The 18,327-nt window shown below is 30.4% G+C and overlaps 1 protein-coding gene across 5 annotated transcripts in view; it reads right to left on the bottom strand.

Annotated features, from left to right (window-relative positions):
• Positions 1–18,327, bottom strand: part of LOC143257418 (dynactin subunit 1-like) — a 53,950-nt gene that overhangs the window by 23,216 nt on the left and 12,407 nt on the right. For all 5 annotated transcript variants that reach the window (XM_076516063.1, XM_076516061.1, XM_076516062.1 and 2 more), the window contains 13 exons: positions 17,396–17,493; positions 16,554–16,775; positions 15,570–15,641; positions 15,026–15,133; positions 14,093–14,189; positions 12,608–12,686; positions 10,455–10,614; positions 8,394–8,498; positions 5,649–5,750; positions 5,251–5,460; positions 3,779–3,878; positions 1,662–1,747; positions 620–747 (listed from right to left, as the gene is read on the bottom strand). In XM_076516063.1, the coding sequence (XP_076372178.1) occupies positions 620–747; positions 1,662–1,747; positions 3,779–3,878; positions 5,251–5,460; positions 5,649–5,750; positions 8,394–8,498; positions 10,455–10,614; positions 12,608–12,686; positions 14,093–14,189; positions 15,026–15,133; positions 15,570–15,641; positions 16,554–16,775; positions 17,396–17,493 (1,567 nt within the window). The remainder of the gene's footprint in view (positions 1–619; positions 748–1,661; positions 1,748–3,778; positions 3,879–5,250; positions 5,461–5,648; positions 5,751–8,393; positions 8,499–10,454; positions 10,615–12,607; positions 12,687–14,092; positions 14,190–15,025; positions 15,134–15,569; positions 15,642–16,553; positions 16,776–17,395; positions 17,494–18,327) is intronic.

Here is an 18,327-nt window from a genome sequence, read left to right as displayed (position 1 = left end):
TCACATTCTAGTACAAAGGGGCTGATAAATTCCTGAAAGGGAAGGTGCAACTACAGACTACAAAATATGTAGTATAGTTATAATAGTAGGCTTCCATTGCATTAAATTCTTTGCTATGATCAACATTCTATGATATAAAACTATAACTTTCAAAAATGTTTTAATTTATACAAATCTTTTATGATGAATATTTACAATCATGCTTACATAGCATACTTGTATACCATCTGTACTGTTTTATTAGTTTCCCTAATTTATAAAGCATGTTTAATTTACCTTTAACGACATTGTGCTCTTAAACAAAAGCACCTATAAAACATGCACTAATGTATAGTGCATACAACTACCATAACAAGAACTGTTATTACTGGATAACCTCATACCTGATGGAGAAAAATCTTTTGTGTGACACAACTATGAACAATGTAAACTAAACTCTTGCCTCATTGTTTAATATGTACCAGAATAATAGTTATTACTAACCATGAGAAAAACTACAATTATAATTAATGTTACCTTTTATATCAACTGATAAAAATTGGTGTAATTTATCAATTATGTTTCCATACCTTATACATGAACAGTGTGTGTTTTCCATATATGAATCATTGGTTCATACCTCTTGTATTGGTTGAGTAGCTGCCGTAATTTAAAAAGCAAATGTAACAAACGACTTGCAAAACTGTGTTGTTCCACCTGGTGAGTTTTGAGAACAACACTTTTCGTTATTTCTTCTGGTGATGGGAACTGAAATGAAATTTAATGGAAGGTCAATAATTCACTTAGTATGTAGGAAAGCCTAAAACATTTGTAGTTTCTTGTTTTGTTTTCAGTTTATAATGTTATAAATTCACAGAAGTTCAGCTGTGCCACTAGGAGGTTGGGGTATTAAAAAGACAATCAATAATAAATATGACAGATGAAAAGCTATAAGTAATACAACTAAAAATTATTTTAATTTACTGGGTGTCTTTTTGAGAACACAATTTCTCATTCAATAGAAATTTAATGATCAACACTCTCTCACTATAAACACTGCTTTTCATTTAACTTTCATAAAACAAAGTGCACACGTTTATTTGGTCAAGAACCGTCTTCTCGTTCTAGCTCCACAGAACCTACATATTAGCTGGCATGATGAAAAGGTTATTGAACAAAAAATCTGTGCAGTAAATTAATTAAAAAGTTTATATATTTTTTAAATCAGTCATTTTCTATGATAACTTATGAAACTTCTGTGAATTAAAGCACTGGTGGATCTGGGGAGTAGTTGTAACCCCCCCTCTGACCTTTGACCCAATAAAGTTAATTTCTTCTGGTTGAACATGGCAGTTTACAAACAAAAACTAACATAAGTACCTCATTAATTATAAAAAAATACAGAAGTCTAATTCTAAAAACTATATCTTAAGACTGTCTTAAGGTAACACAAATCCACAGAATTTGATAAGTACTCTATGTATATGATGTCTAATCTTCCACTGCAAGTATTTTGACAACCAAATTATTAATACCATTTCTGGTGTATGACGTCACACACCTTTTATTTGTCGGGCAGGATTTTCTGCAACTTTTAGAACCAATGTTTTGTGATTTCAACCTCAAGAGTACTTGGGTAAGTATCTTTTCTGTACAATGAAACAGTTATTGGTACCTCTTACCTTCTCTCTTACTTGTGTGGCCAGAATTTCAGCTTTTGCTATAATTCTTGGAATCAGGAGAAGACTTAGCACACCATCATGATCTCCTGTGTAAATTTTAAAAATCAAATTTTCAGATTACAAGTCTACCATTTACAATACAATTATATTATAAAAAATTAAACAATAGTTAGTTGTTTAAATAACTTATAATACATCTTTAAACCTTTCCATACAGCAGGGTCAAAGTTACGTTCAAAAGTTTATTATCAATATGTTAATAAACTTGACAATAAAACGTAATTCAAATTTCTTATACAAGTTTTTACTTTAAAAAAGAAATATGAAAAAAATCTCAACCTTCACTTCTCTGTGTCATGTGATGTATCTTTAGTACTTTTATATTTTCTTTCTTTTGTATGCACTTCAGTGTCCAATTAATTTGAAATGCAAACTAAGTAACAGGCAGGGAAAAGTACAAACATTGAACCCTTTATCTTCTTTATTTACTACAATTTAATACATCTGAGAAACTCACTTCAGAGACTACTATCTTATCACAACTTTGAAGGAATTTGTCTCTATCACACATCCTTATTTGATGGACATGTTGATAACCAATAGAAAAAGCACTTTTTTCTACATTAATCTTACTATGGTTACTTCTTTTTGTCATGGACAAGTGTTGTTGTTCTTATCCAAGCAGCTAATGGAATTTATTTTAACCTATTTACAATGTAGTCTGAGAGCAGTTAATCTTTTCTAAACCCTTTAAATGGCTTTGTGCACAAGTCAGTGTGTTGCATTCAAAATGTAATTAAAACACCTTTCTATCAATGTAAATGAAAGAAATTAACATTAAAATATATATGTTATGATTTGAAGTTCTATTTTAGCTAAGTTTTAAGTCCTATACTTCAAAATAAATCTTTAAAAAAACTAGTTTGGTTCTCTGCATCTATCTTCAATAATACAATGGTAGTTGAGTAAATGTATGTTTAGACAATAAGTTGCTTATATAATATATTGACTCTTACATTTCAAAGTTCTTTGAATGAATGCAGTTAAAACATGTAATATGTTAACTCCTGACAGGTGCCATGTCCACCTTCATTGGATTTGTTTGAGTTTATAGCCAACACGTAAATTAGCTAATTGTCTGAATGCAAGTAAGTACAACAGAAAAACAACATTTTAGTGAAAAACAATTATAATGTCAATCTTTGTGTACAAGATATTTGTGATCTTTAACAAAAACTAAGATGGTAAAAGGGTTTTTCATGTTATTAATATTACAGGAGGGACCAAAGCTCCAGAACCCCTCTGTGATCTGTATCATTTTGATGGACTATAGTAAATAGTTGTAACTGTAATGAACTATCAAATTTTGTATAATAAATACTCAGGAAGTGGTTTAATCTTGTTAGAGACTGTTGACTGATACCATGTTAAACTTTGTATAGCCTATCTACAGGAAGTGATTTAACCTCACATAGATAATAAAAAACAAATGACAAATGTTAAAGACTGTTGATTGATGTCAGTTTCTTAGAATGATATTTTAAAGCATAGTTCTTTGTAAAATAAAAAAGTCATCAGTAACTAAGTCACTGGTAAAGGTTTAAATCAAGTCACGATCACCTCGACCCACCTATTAAACCCGTGTTTTTAAGTCTTGTACTTGATATCTAGCCCAAAGTTAAGTATATAGTACCTGATCAAATAAGTTCTATAGTTTTATTACTGTTAATGAAATTAGCATTTGACCAAACAAGTTTATTAGTTTTAGCACCATTATGTGAATATTATCTGACTAAAGAATTTGAATAATTCTAATAATTGAAATACAAAACATACTGCTTGTCTGTCTGTTTCTTTAGCAAAAAGTTATAATGGGGTATCTGAACCAAGTTTACCAAAGTAATCAGTACATGAATTTCAGCATTACAAGGTATCAAGTTTATCACCAAAAGAGTAAGAAAAATAATTTATTTAAGAAACTATCAGATCAGATCAGCCATGACAATTTTCTTGGTTCAAATATCACATATATAAACACTATAATAACTTGATTAAAGTATTAAATATACAAAATAAGTACTGTAAACGTAGACATATCAATATTCATTGTGACTGACCTCCACGACTGAAGAAGTCATCAGGCATAAAAGCGTACAGGTATGCAAGATGCTGTGTTGCTTGCTGAACTTCCAACTTTCGGAGTTCCATCTCAATAGTCTGGTTAGAAAAACAGCAGAAGTAATTTTATAAGAAGTTAAGAATTTTTCTAACACAGATCCCTGGAGGGATGGAAACCTTACAGCAAATAATGACCTACTGTTCTCTATAGAAAATTCACTATACAAATAAAACCAATTAAACTTTAAGTTTTTTTTTTTTTTTTTTTTATGAGATTCTTGGATACACAAATGAATAAACAAAAACCTTGAATCCTCATCATTTCAAGTAAAATCAGAGGATGCAACCAACTACATAAATAAACTAATATTAAATATTTAAAGGAAACAGACTGTTGTGGATAACAGGGAAAGAAATCTATTGAAAAAAATAAAGAATTATGTGAGGGCAAAATATTTCTGATAAAAATTTAATAGACAGCAAAATCTTTTTTTTTCCTAAATCACATTTGGTATTATTACAGATTTTATGATAGAAGTAAAAATAGCATTTATAATTTAACTCTTGTCTGCCACGTGCCTCTACTTAGGAGATCTTCAATTCAACTCCAGAACTTATAAGTTGGGCTGGACATAACTGTAGAAAAAAGCTATTCAAATCCAAAATACTATTTTATATGCAGCATGAAAGTCTTACTATTATGGAAGGAATCCAGTAGATGTAATCAAAAGTTATCTAGGTGGCTCATCAGTTCTATTGAATAATGAGTAACTTAGAGCAAATACTAATTAGTAATACCGTATTAAATAAACATATTTCTGACATGCTGCAAAATAAATAAAACTGATGAAAAATTACACTCCACCAACTTAATCTAATTTATATAATCACTGTCAATAAACTTGCTGATATAAATAATGTCTCAACTGCTACTATGCCTGTTGTTATACCTGGCTGGCCCAAAGAGCCTTATCAGCACTAGATATAGCAGATTTTTCTTTACTTTCACACAGTTCTTATAAGTATTTAATGATACAAAATCACAATAAATAGCAGTGACTTTTCATGTTAGTCTTAGTTATTATATTACTAATTTCAAATCAGCCACAAGCAAAAGTAGGATTTTAAATTCACATGCTTTCTGTAAAAATACATAAAAAGTACAAAATGACTATTTGATTTATTTGTTTTCATTGTTTTGATGACTTTCAGCATTTAAAACTACAACAACAGAGAAGTGTATCATAGAGAGCAAACACAGTAACATGATAAGTTAGAGTATAGAAACATGAAAAATTGGATATCATAAATGAAATCTTATTTTTGGAATACTATAATTTAGTGAGTTTGTGGAAATGGAAAGGATATTTTAAATTCAATATGTCACCTATAGGTATTATTATAAACCACAGATACTGAAACAAAAGTTTTACTTAAGCAAAACAATATATAATTAATAAAATGTACTTACCCTTGCAAATGCTTTAGTTTCAGCAAATTTAACTTTGAAGTCAAAACTTTCAGCAGGGGTTGCCATGGCAACCCGATCAGATTCTTTCTGCAACTGAGTCCTGAGGTCTTGATTGGCTTCACGTAACTGCTCAGTTAGATCACGGAATTTCTGAATAGTCTGTTCATAATCAGCTACTGTATAGTGCATGGCCTCCAACTTTCGATTAGCCTTGAGTACAAATAAACAAAAAAAACTGTGTGAAATATATTTATTTAATGTTTTAATGATATAAAAAGCTACTTGTGAGTACAAATAGAAGATACAGTTAAAGACAATTAAATGCGAACAAATGAGAGTTATGTTTGAACTGTATAGACAAAGTTAAATCATGAATGATGAGCACATTCCACACATACTTCTATAACTTTAGCATTAGCCAAGTCCACTTCTTCACGCAGTTCCAGCTCTGTTTCTCTAGCACTCTCCTGCAACTGGTCATTGATATCCTGCAGTTTCTCCTGATAACAAGAAAGGAAACAAAGCCAAGTTAGTCTCTTATAGTGGAGTGAGCATGATGTCTAAAGATATTCTTAAACAGTCCACTTTTAATCAATATGATAAGGTTTTCCAAGTATAACTCAATTTAAGCTAATTATTTTTTGTGGTAAGTCAAAGTTTTTTACTTCTTATTAGAGCTCACTATTACAATATCCAAATTTTACACCAAAAGCTACTCATGTAGGCCATCTAAATGTCTCAAGATGCTTATCTAACATAGCAAATTTGACAAACCATCACAGAATGACAGCTGATAATTTGGTATAAACCTTAAGTAGTACAGTACACAATTTAAGTAATTAAACAAAGAGAGAGAGAAAGAGAGAGAAAACAAATGGCATAGTAGCTTTATTATTTGTTTTATCACAAAGCTACACAGTTGACTATTTGTGTTCTGTCCACTGAAGAAAATTCAGCTTCAGATTTATTGTTGTAAGTTTGCAAACTAACCATTAACACACTGGGAGTCATTAATTAATGATATAATTAAAAACCTGCTCATACAATTTTTGTTTCAGTTAGCTGATACTCGTAAATGAACTTGCAAACCAATCTTTTATATTTATTAATTTTTAATGCATGTACATAAATAACAGGGTTGGTTTGTTTTGAATTTCGTATAAAGCTACTCGAGGGCTATCTGCGCTAGCTGTCCCTAATTTTACAGTGTAAAACTAGAGGAAAGGCAGCTAGTCATCACCACCCACTGCCAACTCTTAGACTACTTTTTTACCAACGATTAGAGAGATTGGCCATCACATTATAATGCCTCCATGGCTGAAAGGGCAAGCATGTTTGGTGCGACGGGGATTTGAACCTGCGACCCTCAGATTACAAGTCGAGTGCCTTAACCATGTGGCCACACTGGGCCCATAAATAATGGGGAAAAACATTTGAACTGATTTCAACCTTATTAGTATTTTGTTTCTAGAAACTGAGATCCTATAGATGATCATTTGAAGCCTGGTTTAAACAGGATGGTTAATTTCTCATTACTCATCAGGGTCAATCACATGTATCAGCAAACAATACACAATTTCTTTTAGTGATGGTTTTGGTAATATTTTTGGCAACATAGGGATCTTGTATGGATGGGATATTAGAATGTATTTCATTTTATTCTGATCACATTCTATAGTTGCTATGCTGAGAATTTTGTTCTAGTCAAACTGGCTGGGGTAGTAAGATTTCAATAAGCAAGTGATTGGAACACGTTCCTCATAGAGAGCTGTGTTTGATTGGGTCTTCCTCTGTGAGGTACCTGCTCCAATCCCTTGGACCAAATCACATCTGGAACATACTTTGACACATCTAATTATTACTGATGTCACACATGAAAACAGAGTTTTAGAACTGGATAATTAACTTAACTACCCATGAGCATCAGTCACAATCATTGCCATGTAAGATAACTAATTAATAAAAATTAGTGTTTCTAATTATTTCAATTATTTAAGCAATCTGAACACTGTCATTATGATTTTTCATTATCATTGTTGATTAAAGTTTGTTCAACTCAGCATCACAACTTACAAAAATAATCAAGGAATTGAAATTGGCGTTTCCTGTATTTGATCATTTGAGCTACTTAGTCTTATGTGAGGATAATTAATTAGCCAAATGTAAACGATGAATAGCTTCCACTAATTGCCCAGCTAAACTGAGTTTGAAGCTGAATAACTAATTTTATAGGGTTATTTTTGTAGGTTAATTTCTAGTACTAACATTGCACGTGTGTGAATTTTAATCATATTTTTTTGATGTATTTAGCTATTACAACTGTATGTTAACTAGATTAATGTATTTTTTGCTAAACAGAAAATAAGCTAGAAATTTATTAGAGGTAAACGAGATGAAAAATAAGTAGGTACATAATTAATTAATGGTCTCATTATCTAAACATTGAAACACTATTGAAAAAGTGAGCAACATGAGAGAAAGTAGTAACTTTTAAAACTAACTAATATACCAAACAATATTATATTACACATGTAGAGAAATCAAACTACTGCAGACCAAAATATCAAGTATGGTAACATAATTATTTTTCCTTTTTATATACACACACACACACACACATAATGACATAATCGTGTCATAAAGACAATCTTTCTTTACACTAATGACAAGTGAGCATAATTATCAAAATTAATACTTCAAACAATTTCTTTTTCAATAAAGATTTTCTTAATCTCAATGTTTATTTTAGTTAACTCTATTTGACACACATTATTAGCTGAACTTGCATGGCATATCCCAGCTTTAATGAGATTCACATGCAGAAGGAGCTATGGTACAAGGAAAACATCTAATGAACAAAGCAAAGGATGCATCAGAAAAATACATGGTTGTAAATCTGTCATTTCGTATCTATTCCTTAAACTTTCCCACAATTCTTGACCAATCAGACCAAACTTGACAGTGTTATAGGACGATGTGTTTAGCCAACCTCTCCAACAGAAGTACCACACCAGTGTTTAACCAAAGCACATGCTAAAACTTTTGCCTTCCAAAATATTGGGTTTTTGCAATGTTTACTTGTGTACAAAAGTATTAATTCTGTTAATTTTAATTGTACCATGATATTCAGCACTTTGTCTCACCAGATCATCAACAGTTTCTTGCAGTTCTCTGATTCTTTCTTCTAGCTCCAGGTTTTTCTCTGTCAACTGCTCAACCATCTCTTCTGCACCCAGAGCAGCATCAACCTATAACAACAATATACTGCAGCATAAAACAACAACTACAATAGTGGCACAGTGTAGACAACAATGTAGGTTTAAAGATATATGTCAGTTGAAAGAACATTACGGTTGTATAAGAATGGTAACACAATTTAAAACAAATTGAATAAACAGGCTCCATAACAAATACCTAGATTGCATCTATGGTGAAGAACAAGCATTTTGCAAGTTGAATAATACTACTTATGTAAATATACAATTCATATTTTCTGTAGGCACTTAAAACTACTACATCTGTCTTAAGTACTGGATCCAAAATTATATTGAACATTTTAAGCAGTTGTTTCATTTAACTTTTAGTGCCAAATTCAGCTGTTGTCAATCATACAACATTGTGCCACTTGCAAATACAGTTGAATTATTTTAGTCGTTATTCAATAGACAGCAGTACTTAGGCAAATGCAAAGCTCCCACTTAATATTCATCAGCTGCCTATGTATGTTCCAAACAAACTCTGAAAATTTCATGTTTATATGTTCATTTGCAGTGAAGTTATAAACTTTTTAATGCACCACTATTCAATACTAACAGGCAAAAAACTATGTGGCAATCAGCATTAGTTAAAAATAATAATTTGATGACAGAAGAGTTAAAAGATCATCTGGAAGTACAAGTGTTTTCACAGCATACTCTGATAGGTTTACATTGTCCTTGATCATGCATCTGTCTAGGATCATTACATGATTTTTAATATGCTATGTTACTTTAGTGCATGTCACAACTCTTTTAGAATTCTATTAAAAACTTGATCAAATAACTATATGTCAATGAACTTGGTATTAAAATGTAGTTTGTAGTTAAATGTTTTACAAGTAGAGAAAAAGTTTTCAACAATAACAAGACAAAATGGTGGCTGATGTCCATCCTTCAAAACAATGCAAACAAGACAGTATGGATGGCATTTGCATCATCCTTACATAATAGCACATGCACATAGTGTAGTAGAATGTCAACATACAAAATTAGGACAAATTAAACAGGTATGTTGAATCCTTACATATACTGCTCTATGTTAATCCTTGCTACGTTTTATGTGAAATCATATATCCACATTTATTTTTCTGTAACAACATCCAAAAGTTCAATACTAGTTACAACATATCTGCACTCTATTATTTTGGTTCTTTTAAAAAATAAAAAAAAGGGGTTGATACTAATGAAATTGATTTTTGTAATACATTTTTTGGAGATTGCTTCTGGTCACATCAGGAACAAATTAATTGTGTCACATATTAATGTTTCTTTCATTTTGACAAAGAACTATTCAGCCACGACTTCTAAAATGAATATTCCATTTTCTCGAAGTAGTTAGACCTGAAACGTAAAATAGTAAGCCAATAAAAGAACCTGTACATGCAGCCAAAAGTAGACAATCACATAACAAATTTGTTGGATATTTTACAGAGCTGCATGAGAGGCAGGTGCTCTGGCCATTCATAATTTTGAAATGATAAAGACAGAAGGAAGATGCTAAACAGCACCCACCACCAATACTTGAGACACTGTTGCCAATCCTTCACTCTTACAATAACTACCAAAGTACAGAGTAAAGTCTTATTCTTTATGATAAAAGGACCTGATCCAAGAAACCTTTGCTATACAGTTTGGCATCCTAACTACTAGGCAATTTCATATCAAAAGAAGTTCTAAGGCCAACATAAGCTACTCAAGTAGTTCCAAGCAACTAATCAGGTTACTAAGTTCTAAAGGTTCCTTTTCACTAAAGATCTGATGCTTTCTAGTCATACAATTTACAGTGTTTCATGAAAAAGTAATCCACAATTATCAAACTACATTTGGACTTTTAAGACAAATCGTGGAGATGACTTAAATAAAGTTTTATTTTATATCCTATATTTCAAACTAGAATCTCCTGATTAAAAAAACACCATAACTCAGACAAACAAGTTTAGTTTCTACCTGTTCTTTCAACTCTCTCATCTGCTTTTCATAACTTTCGACCACATTACTCAGCTTCTCTTTGGTGCGAGTTAACTCCGTGATTTCAGAGTTCAGGCGATCTAGTTCTTTCTGTACTCTTTGTTGTTCCTGTTTGTCATGGGCTGATAAATCTCTTAATCTGAAAATAAGTAAAAAGAACAAACTTTTAGAACTTTAAACAACATGGAACTACTTAATTATTATACTGATAAAATATTCCTAATTAAATGATATCTTATTAAAAACCTAGAATGTTAACATAAAAAATTAGAACAAATTAAACAGGTATGTTGAATTCTTACATATACTGCTATACGTTAATGCTTGCCACATTTCATGTGAAATCGTATATCCACACTTATTTTTCTGTAACAATATCTAAAAGTTCAATACCAGTTACAACATATCTGCACTCTATATTATTTTGGTTCTGTATTGCCCTTTGAACCATGTCTATCCATGCCATAAGCTGTAGATCACTCAGAGCATGTGCAGCTCATGTTATGCTATTGAATTACATCACCCACTAGCTACAACAAGCTGCTTGCATGTGTATGAAACATTTTAGTTACTTTTATAACTAGATATTAAAAATAAACAAGAAATACTTAAACATCTTCCTTGTTTTTGCTCTCAATTGTTGAAGACAGTTAACCTATATTTGTTATACTAATCATAATTTGAACTTTATAATTTTTACTTAAATAATGCACCAAACAGACTAATAACACGTAAAAAGTAGAAAAATACCAACTTCTCAAATTTTTCTAGGTTTCTAGCTATGCAACTATAATTGTTACAAATTCATCCACACTAGTTGTTCACCTTCCCAAGGGAATGATGTTCATACTGTGGGATAAATTAACATTTAACTATTCAGAATGTGACAATCTGATAGATGAAAAACCTTGATCTTCTGTTGTTTATTGACAATATATAATTAAATATAAGAGAGAACTATTAATGAGTTATGAGAGAGAGGTCAAAACAGTTAACTGTGGCAAGAAGGATCCGATTTTCTACTTGATAGCTCTGTCTCCAAAGTTGAAGACTAATAAATATGGTTTGGGTGAACAATGATGATTTTATAGAAAGTTTATGTTTAGTTTCATACTTTTTGAAGAAGTGGTAGATAAAATAGGGAATATAACAAGCAAAACCAAAATGCGTTACACTCAGGAAAATCAGGATTTTTTTAAAATATTGCCTTCTAGAATTAAGAACTTAAGGCTTGTATATTTCAAAATATGGATTATTAGCAAAAATTTTATTTTAATTGGTATAACATGAAAACGTAGTTTATTAAAATTTTGAATGCAAGACGCTTAAACCTTGTGTCATGCATAGTAAAGAATACCTTTAACGATAGGGATTTCTTGAGTTATACCCACTTTCTACATTAACTCCTGATGTTTCACCTTTGGTCTATAAGACACTAATGTGACCAATGACTGTTAATTAATTAGTCACAGAAAAAACTGTAGAAGGACAATAAAATCTGGGTGTTGAAATGAGGTAACAGAAATCACCCATACTGCCACTATTTTTTCTGCTACCTCTTGATACAAAGTCACCCTAAACATTGCACAGCTTGTATCTTGTTTTAAATACATGCATATTGAGCTCTTAAACCTTCCATAAAACTTCTGGATAGATAATAATGAATATTGTAATAATGTACATTATAAAAAATTGTGTGCAATTTTGGATTTATGTTATTTATAATATTTTATTAAGTTCATAACGTGAAAAAAGGTTGGATATCTCAGTTGGTGCTAGCACATTAGCAAACAATAATTTATAAACATACTAAAGTGGTTTATTTTTCACTACCTCTTTCAACAGAACATTGGTCTGTCAAAGTGTTTAGTATGGTCTCCAAAAAATAAATCCCATAGCAACACAAATGATGAAGGATGCCACTTTCAAAAACTCTTTCTGTACACAAACAGAACAAGTTCAAAATATGAGAAAAAGGGTGTCTCAGCAAACAAACACAAAACAAAATAACTTACACTAACTAATATACTGAAACCATTTCTCTAATTTTCCAAACTCTTCCAATAAACTCAAACATATAAAAGAAAAAGAATAAAAAAGACAAATACAGAAAAAAATGATTTTGAACTTACTTTACTAAAGCTTCCTTTAGCCTTTCATTCTGTTGTTCAAGTTGTTTTACTTGATAGTTTGAGACTGCACCTTCCGTTCCTATACAAACAAATCAAACGAGCAATTCAGACTTGTATAAATTCACTAGTTGAAGTAGATAGATGAGAGCACTTACTCTTATTTAGGTGAGTGGTTGTCACTTCATGTATACATACATTATTACTGAATGTGTGTCGTCACTTCGTGTGTGCATCGTTGCTGCACGTGTCGTTGCTTCATGCATATATCATTACTTCGTGCGTATATTGTCACTTTATGAACATTATGCCATTCTCATGAAGCTACTATTTTTTAACAACTTCTCTCATAAATTTAAACAAAAGTAAATGAGAATGACTAAAGCACTCAATGTGTCATGTACTGTTTAGTATCTAAGTAATACAACATAGGATTTAACTAAACAAATTACACAGTGCAAGATGTTTCAGGTCTAACTTCATAATCTTTCTTTACTGTCTTTTTGAATTAGTTAATATATAACCCTATACCTTGCTTGTTTATTAAAATGGATACAGTTACTGCAATGTCCCAAATTATAAAATCTGAACTCTCCCAAAACTGAATTAAGAAAAATCAAACAAATGAAACCAAAATACACAAGATCAAATCTGGAACTTAAGTGAACTATTTATAGAAATCAAACAACAAAACCAAATTAGTATGTACTTATCATTATAGTAAACATAGGAAGTGTATCACACTCAGTGATAATTCATCTCACTATTCCTTGTATGTTTTTGCCTCTCCTTGATATAGTTGTCTTACCAGAATTTCATTATGAAGATGTGTTAAGCTAAGTTCAAGTTATTTTGAGAATTAGAGGCTGAATTCATTAAGCTTTGGTGGCTCACAACAATACAAGGTATATACAACAACCTGAGATTTCCATCATGTATACGCTGCAACCTGAACTCAATTTCAGTAACGTATATGTTGCAACCTGAAGTTAATTTCTATCATGTTCCTACTTGTCCTAATATTTTTCTGTCACAATGGTTGAGGAACAATTTCTATTTGTAATAATCTTTCATCAAAATTATCAAGGCACGACTTCTACAGTATTTCTGCTAGTCCTAGTATTTCACAATGGTTAAGACATGACTCCCATACCAGATTCTCTAGTCTGATTGCTCTTCTGATATGCTGACTGTGGTGAAACATCTATCATGAATAATCTAATTCCTACACTTCACAATAGTTGTGGCATGGTTCCAACCATATAATCACTGGTCCTAATTCTCTTCTGCTAAACTGGTTGTGTTGTGACTTCTATCATGAATTTATTTATTCTATAAATGTTTTACAACACTGGTTGTGATATGGTTTTCATTCTTATACCGGCTCTAAAATGTTTCTCCCACACCCACTGACTGTGTGGCACAATATCTGTGGCTTTAGTACTTTTCTTGATACTTTAGTTATACAAATAAATTAAGTTTACAAACCTTTCTCAGCAATTTCATTTTGAATTATTTCCAGATCAAGTGTAAGTTCTTCAACTTTTTCTTTTAGCTGCACTATCTCTGCCTGCAAAGTCTCGCACTAGGGGGCAGAAACAGTGATTTATCCATAAGGGTCAAGCATCATGAGATGGCTCAAAAGTATTAACTACATGATATTAATCTGAAGTACAGTAATAGTGCAATACCTTACAAGTTAGAGAGCATAACAGTTGATGCTAAATATGAGATTATATTGCTTTCAAAATAAATGTAAACTAGTTTAAAATAATTAAATGACAAAACTGAAAATCTGAGCAACATTGATAATTTTGAAAAGATATCCTATAGTTATTTCCAACATCACTTCTCATGAATTTTTTGTAGTATGTTTTAAAACAATTCTTGTTCTATTGTGTTGAGGAGGAAGACAACTTGTTTAGAAAAAAATAGGAAGTTATTGTTTTGTATCCCATCTATCAGGAGTTAAGTATATATAATAGAATTATTTTAAAGAAATTTTCTACTGGGACATATACAACCACAATTTCAAATATATTTAATTCAGAGAAGTGATTAATAAAAATAAAACCATATTTTAAAAATTCTTAAATTAACAACGATAATAATAAAAACAAACATTGGTTTCATATCTTCCACGGCACTTTTTCAGTTTCTAAAATAAGGCTTTTTTTTTTTAACAATACATACATTGTTAAGTAGGTATTGTTATAGACAGCCTTATTTTGGAAAACTGAGGAGTATTGTGGAAGATATGAAACCAATGTTTGTGCTTCATACATATGGTTTTATATATATGTCTTAAATTAACAATAATAGAGTTAACAAAGATATTTTTTGTGATGTTTTATTTATATATGTATATATATTTAAAACAGCTTGCTAGAATGTCTTGTATTATTATAAACAATTTTCTACTTTTTCCTCTGCCATCTCTTTATCCAAGGTAGCCAGTTCCACTGTTTCAGCCAAATCTGACATTTCTTCTTCATGCTGCTCTTTGGCTTCTATTGCCTCTTGAGCATCCTTAAAGAGATCAATATTAAAGAAACAATAACGGGTGGATTTCCTTAAAAAAGCTTAAAATAACAGGTTCACAACACCATAACATTTTCATTTGTAAACAATTTCTTTCTGTCATGATTTTACAAATAGAAATTACTATTTAAAACATTTTAGTTCCTTAAAAGCTTTAGTCTTTTACAAAAGGACAACATTATTATATTATATTATTATTATTATATTATTCACAAATGGAAGTGAAAAAATGGGAAAGGATTCAATCTTAACTAGAACTTTTATGTACCGTAGAGAAATATCAACTTGATGTTATTAGAACAAACTACATTAGCATGACCAACAATGAATTACTACAATGCATTTAGTTTATAATTTTTGATCTTACTAAATAATGGAAGATTACCATAAAAATTGGCAGAGAGAAAATAAAACTGTAAATTACCTTCTTTGCTTGTGCAAGTTGTCTCTGTAGATCAGCCTGAGATTCTGATATCCTTGTTTTGAATTCTAAGAGCTGTAATGAAATTTGAAGATAACTAACAGTTGGATAACAGTAGAAAGCATAAAATGTTTATTATGTGGACAAAGTTCAAGACTGATCACAGTTATTGCCAAGAATAGCACAGAAAAATCTATAATGTTTTATAACATTCTGTTGTTTATTTTCATTGACACCTATAATTAATCTGGGGAAAAAAATCATAATTCACAAAACATATACAAATTACCAAGACACGTCTTTAAAAGGGTATGATTATTTTTTTTTTAAATTCAGGTAAGTCTCAATTATTTAAATAACATATAAAATATATTCAGCTTATTAATTAATCCAACTGAGACATTATAATATCATAAAACATGAATTAAGCCACCATTTTTAATACAAAATATTTGACCTGATTAAAAAGAGTTTTATTTCATAGTTTATATTGCTGATTTTATGTCTTAAGATTTATACATTTTTGTTTGAAACAGCCTGTATATTTACATGTATGAACTTACTGGTGCTTCAAAGGTCCTTAAAAATTAATATTTTGGTTAATTAATTGACAAAATGTCAAGTCAAAGACTAACTTAAGGCTATAGAATGTAGCTGTTTGCAGCACAGTCATTCAAGTTGTGTTAATAGAAATGATTTCCTTTATATATATATACAAACACCAGATGGTTTTAAACATGTGTGTTGATGTATTGTTTTACTGATGAATTGAACAAATTAAAACTCTTAAAAACTACTACCAGAAACACTTAGACTGAAATTATTGTATGACGATATGCTTACCATTTATAAAAAGTTAATGTTAACAATATGTGGACAACTTTTAGTAGTTCTAGATATATAATGCTGAAGATATATCTAACCCCAATAGATGCAGTCATACAACTTTATGCTGTTTAAACTACTAAAGAAAAAAGTATCAAGTACCTGTTGAAGCTGTATTTTTGTCTTTTCATATTCTTTCAGTTTGATCTTGTCTTCAGAACGTTTCAGTTTCAAAGTTTCTAGTTTCTCTTGCAAGTCTTTAACTTCACTTTTTAAATCACTTATTTCTTGATCCTTCTGAAGAAGTTGTATTTTATCATCTACTGAAGCAGCTACTCCTTGTATATCAGCAACAACTGAAGTGACAGACTTTGTAATGTCCATCTGGGATAATAAAGAAAGCTTACTTTAATAATGATATCTAGGATTAATTATTTTATCCAGCATTTGACAAAACACTTAAGCCTAGCCACACACAAAAGATTTATGTCACTTATAAGTTGTTCGATTATTTAACCAGATGTAACAGACAGATACAACAACCAAAAAAAAAAAAGTTAATTTATTAATAGTATTAAAACATTTAATCTTAAACACCATTACTATGGTCTATTGAAACTTCATGTATACATTTCCAAGGACTATCCATTTTTTCCTTTGTACTTAAATCCACAAAAGAACTACTTCATGTTTTCAGGCCTACAAAAAAAATGAGCATTTTCTATCCTGCTTGTCATTATAGTTTTTTTTTACTTTTAAACACCAACAAAGTTATTTATACATTTCTTCTATTTTTCATACATACTTAAGTGAACAAAAGGACCACCTTAACTTGAAGTTATATTAACAGGTAACAATCATATAACAACGTCATGTCATGTGCAGGACATCATTAACAACCTCGTGTTATATCCACAGTATCATCAACAATCTCAAATTTATAATCAGAGTATTATGAACAACCTTTAATGTTTTCATTAATCATCCTTTTTCTTTACCCTTACTTTTGCATGCGATGGTTGCTGAGAGTTCCGAGATTTATCTTCATCTCTCTCTGGGGTTGATTTTTTATTCATTTTCTCCTGTAATGCTGTGCTAACACCTAAACACAGTATAGTAAACTTACACCATACCAAAGTATTGAGGTACAAAACACATTAAATGTTAGTTAAGCCCTTCAACCATAAAATATAAAGGTTTAATAAAAACAACTCTAAATACTTGGTTTATTGAAAACAAAACGTGGATAATCATTTTAGATAATTTAACATAAAGACAAGAAAAAGTTTTCTGATTATTCACAATATCTATTGTCACATTAATAATGTAAATTTTTCACATTATTTTCCCATTAAATTTAATTGTATGGTAAATAATAAACAACTTTCAAATTGGTTAAACAACAGCTATGAATAAAATCATCCCTACAAAAATAGAAAAAAACGTAAGCTCCAGTACTTTAGAGTTTAATTTTTAGGATGGTGGAATTTTAAGCAAGCTAAGACTATTCATTTTTTTAAAAAAAAAGATACATATATTTAGCATTTTGTTTAGTCATACACAAAAAGTAAGTATTTAGACATGTAAGTGAAATGCCAATAATACCACACAGAAGATTGAGATATAAACAAATGTATGAAGAGATTTTAAATTATGCCTTTCAATGTGTAAGCTTCATGTTCAAGAGACCGATTCTACAGCTAACTGGTGGCTGTAAGAGTTCATAGGTATCACAGATATGTATCAAATTTATCCATTAGATATGTATAAATCATGAATATAGACCACTAAGTAAATTGTAGAAACTTTCAACACCATACTGAATTTTATTTTATTACTAAATGGAAATGGTAATCATGCCCCATTTTGATTTACCCAAGCATATTCTGATAGTTCAACCTATGTACTTAGCATGGTCTTAAGTATTTACATCATA

The sequence above is a fragment of the Tachypleus tridentatus genome, chromosome 7 (assembly GCF_004210375.1).
Source record: "Tachypleus tridentatus isolate NWPU-2018 chromosome 7, ASM421037v1, whole genome shotgun sequence".
In the NCBI taxonomy this organism is placed as follows: Eukaryota; Metazoa; Arthropoda; class Merostomata; order Xiphosura; family Limulidae; genus Tachypleus; species Tachypleus tridentatus.
Note: the sequence above shows the minus strand (reverse complement) of the source record. Positions and strands in the feature narration are given on the sequence as shown.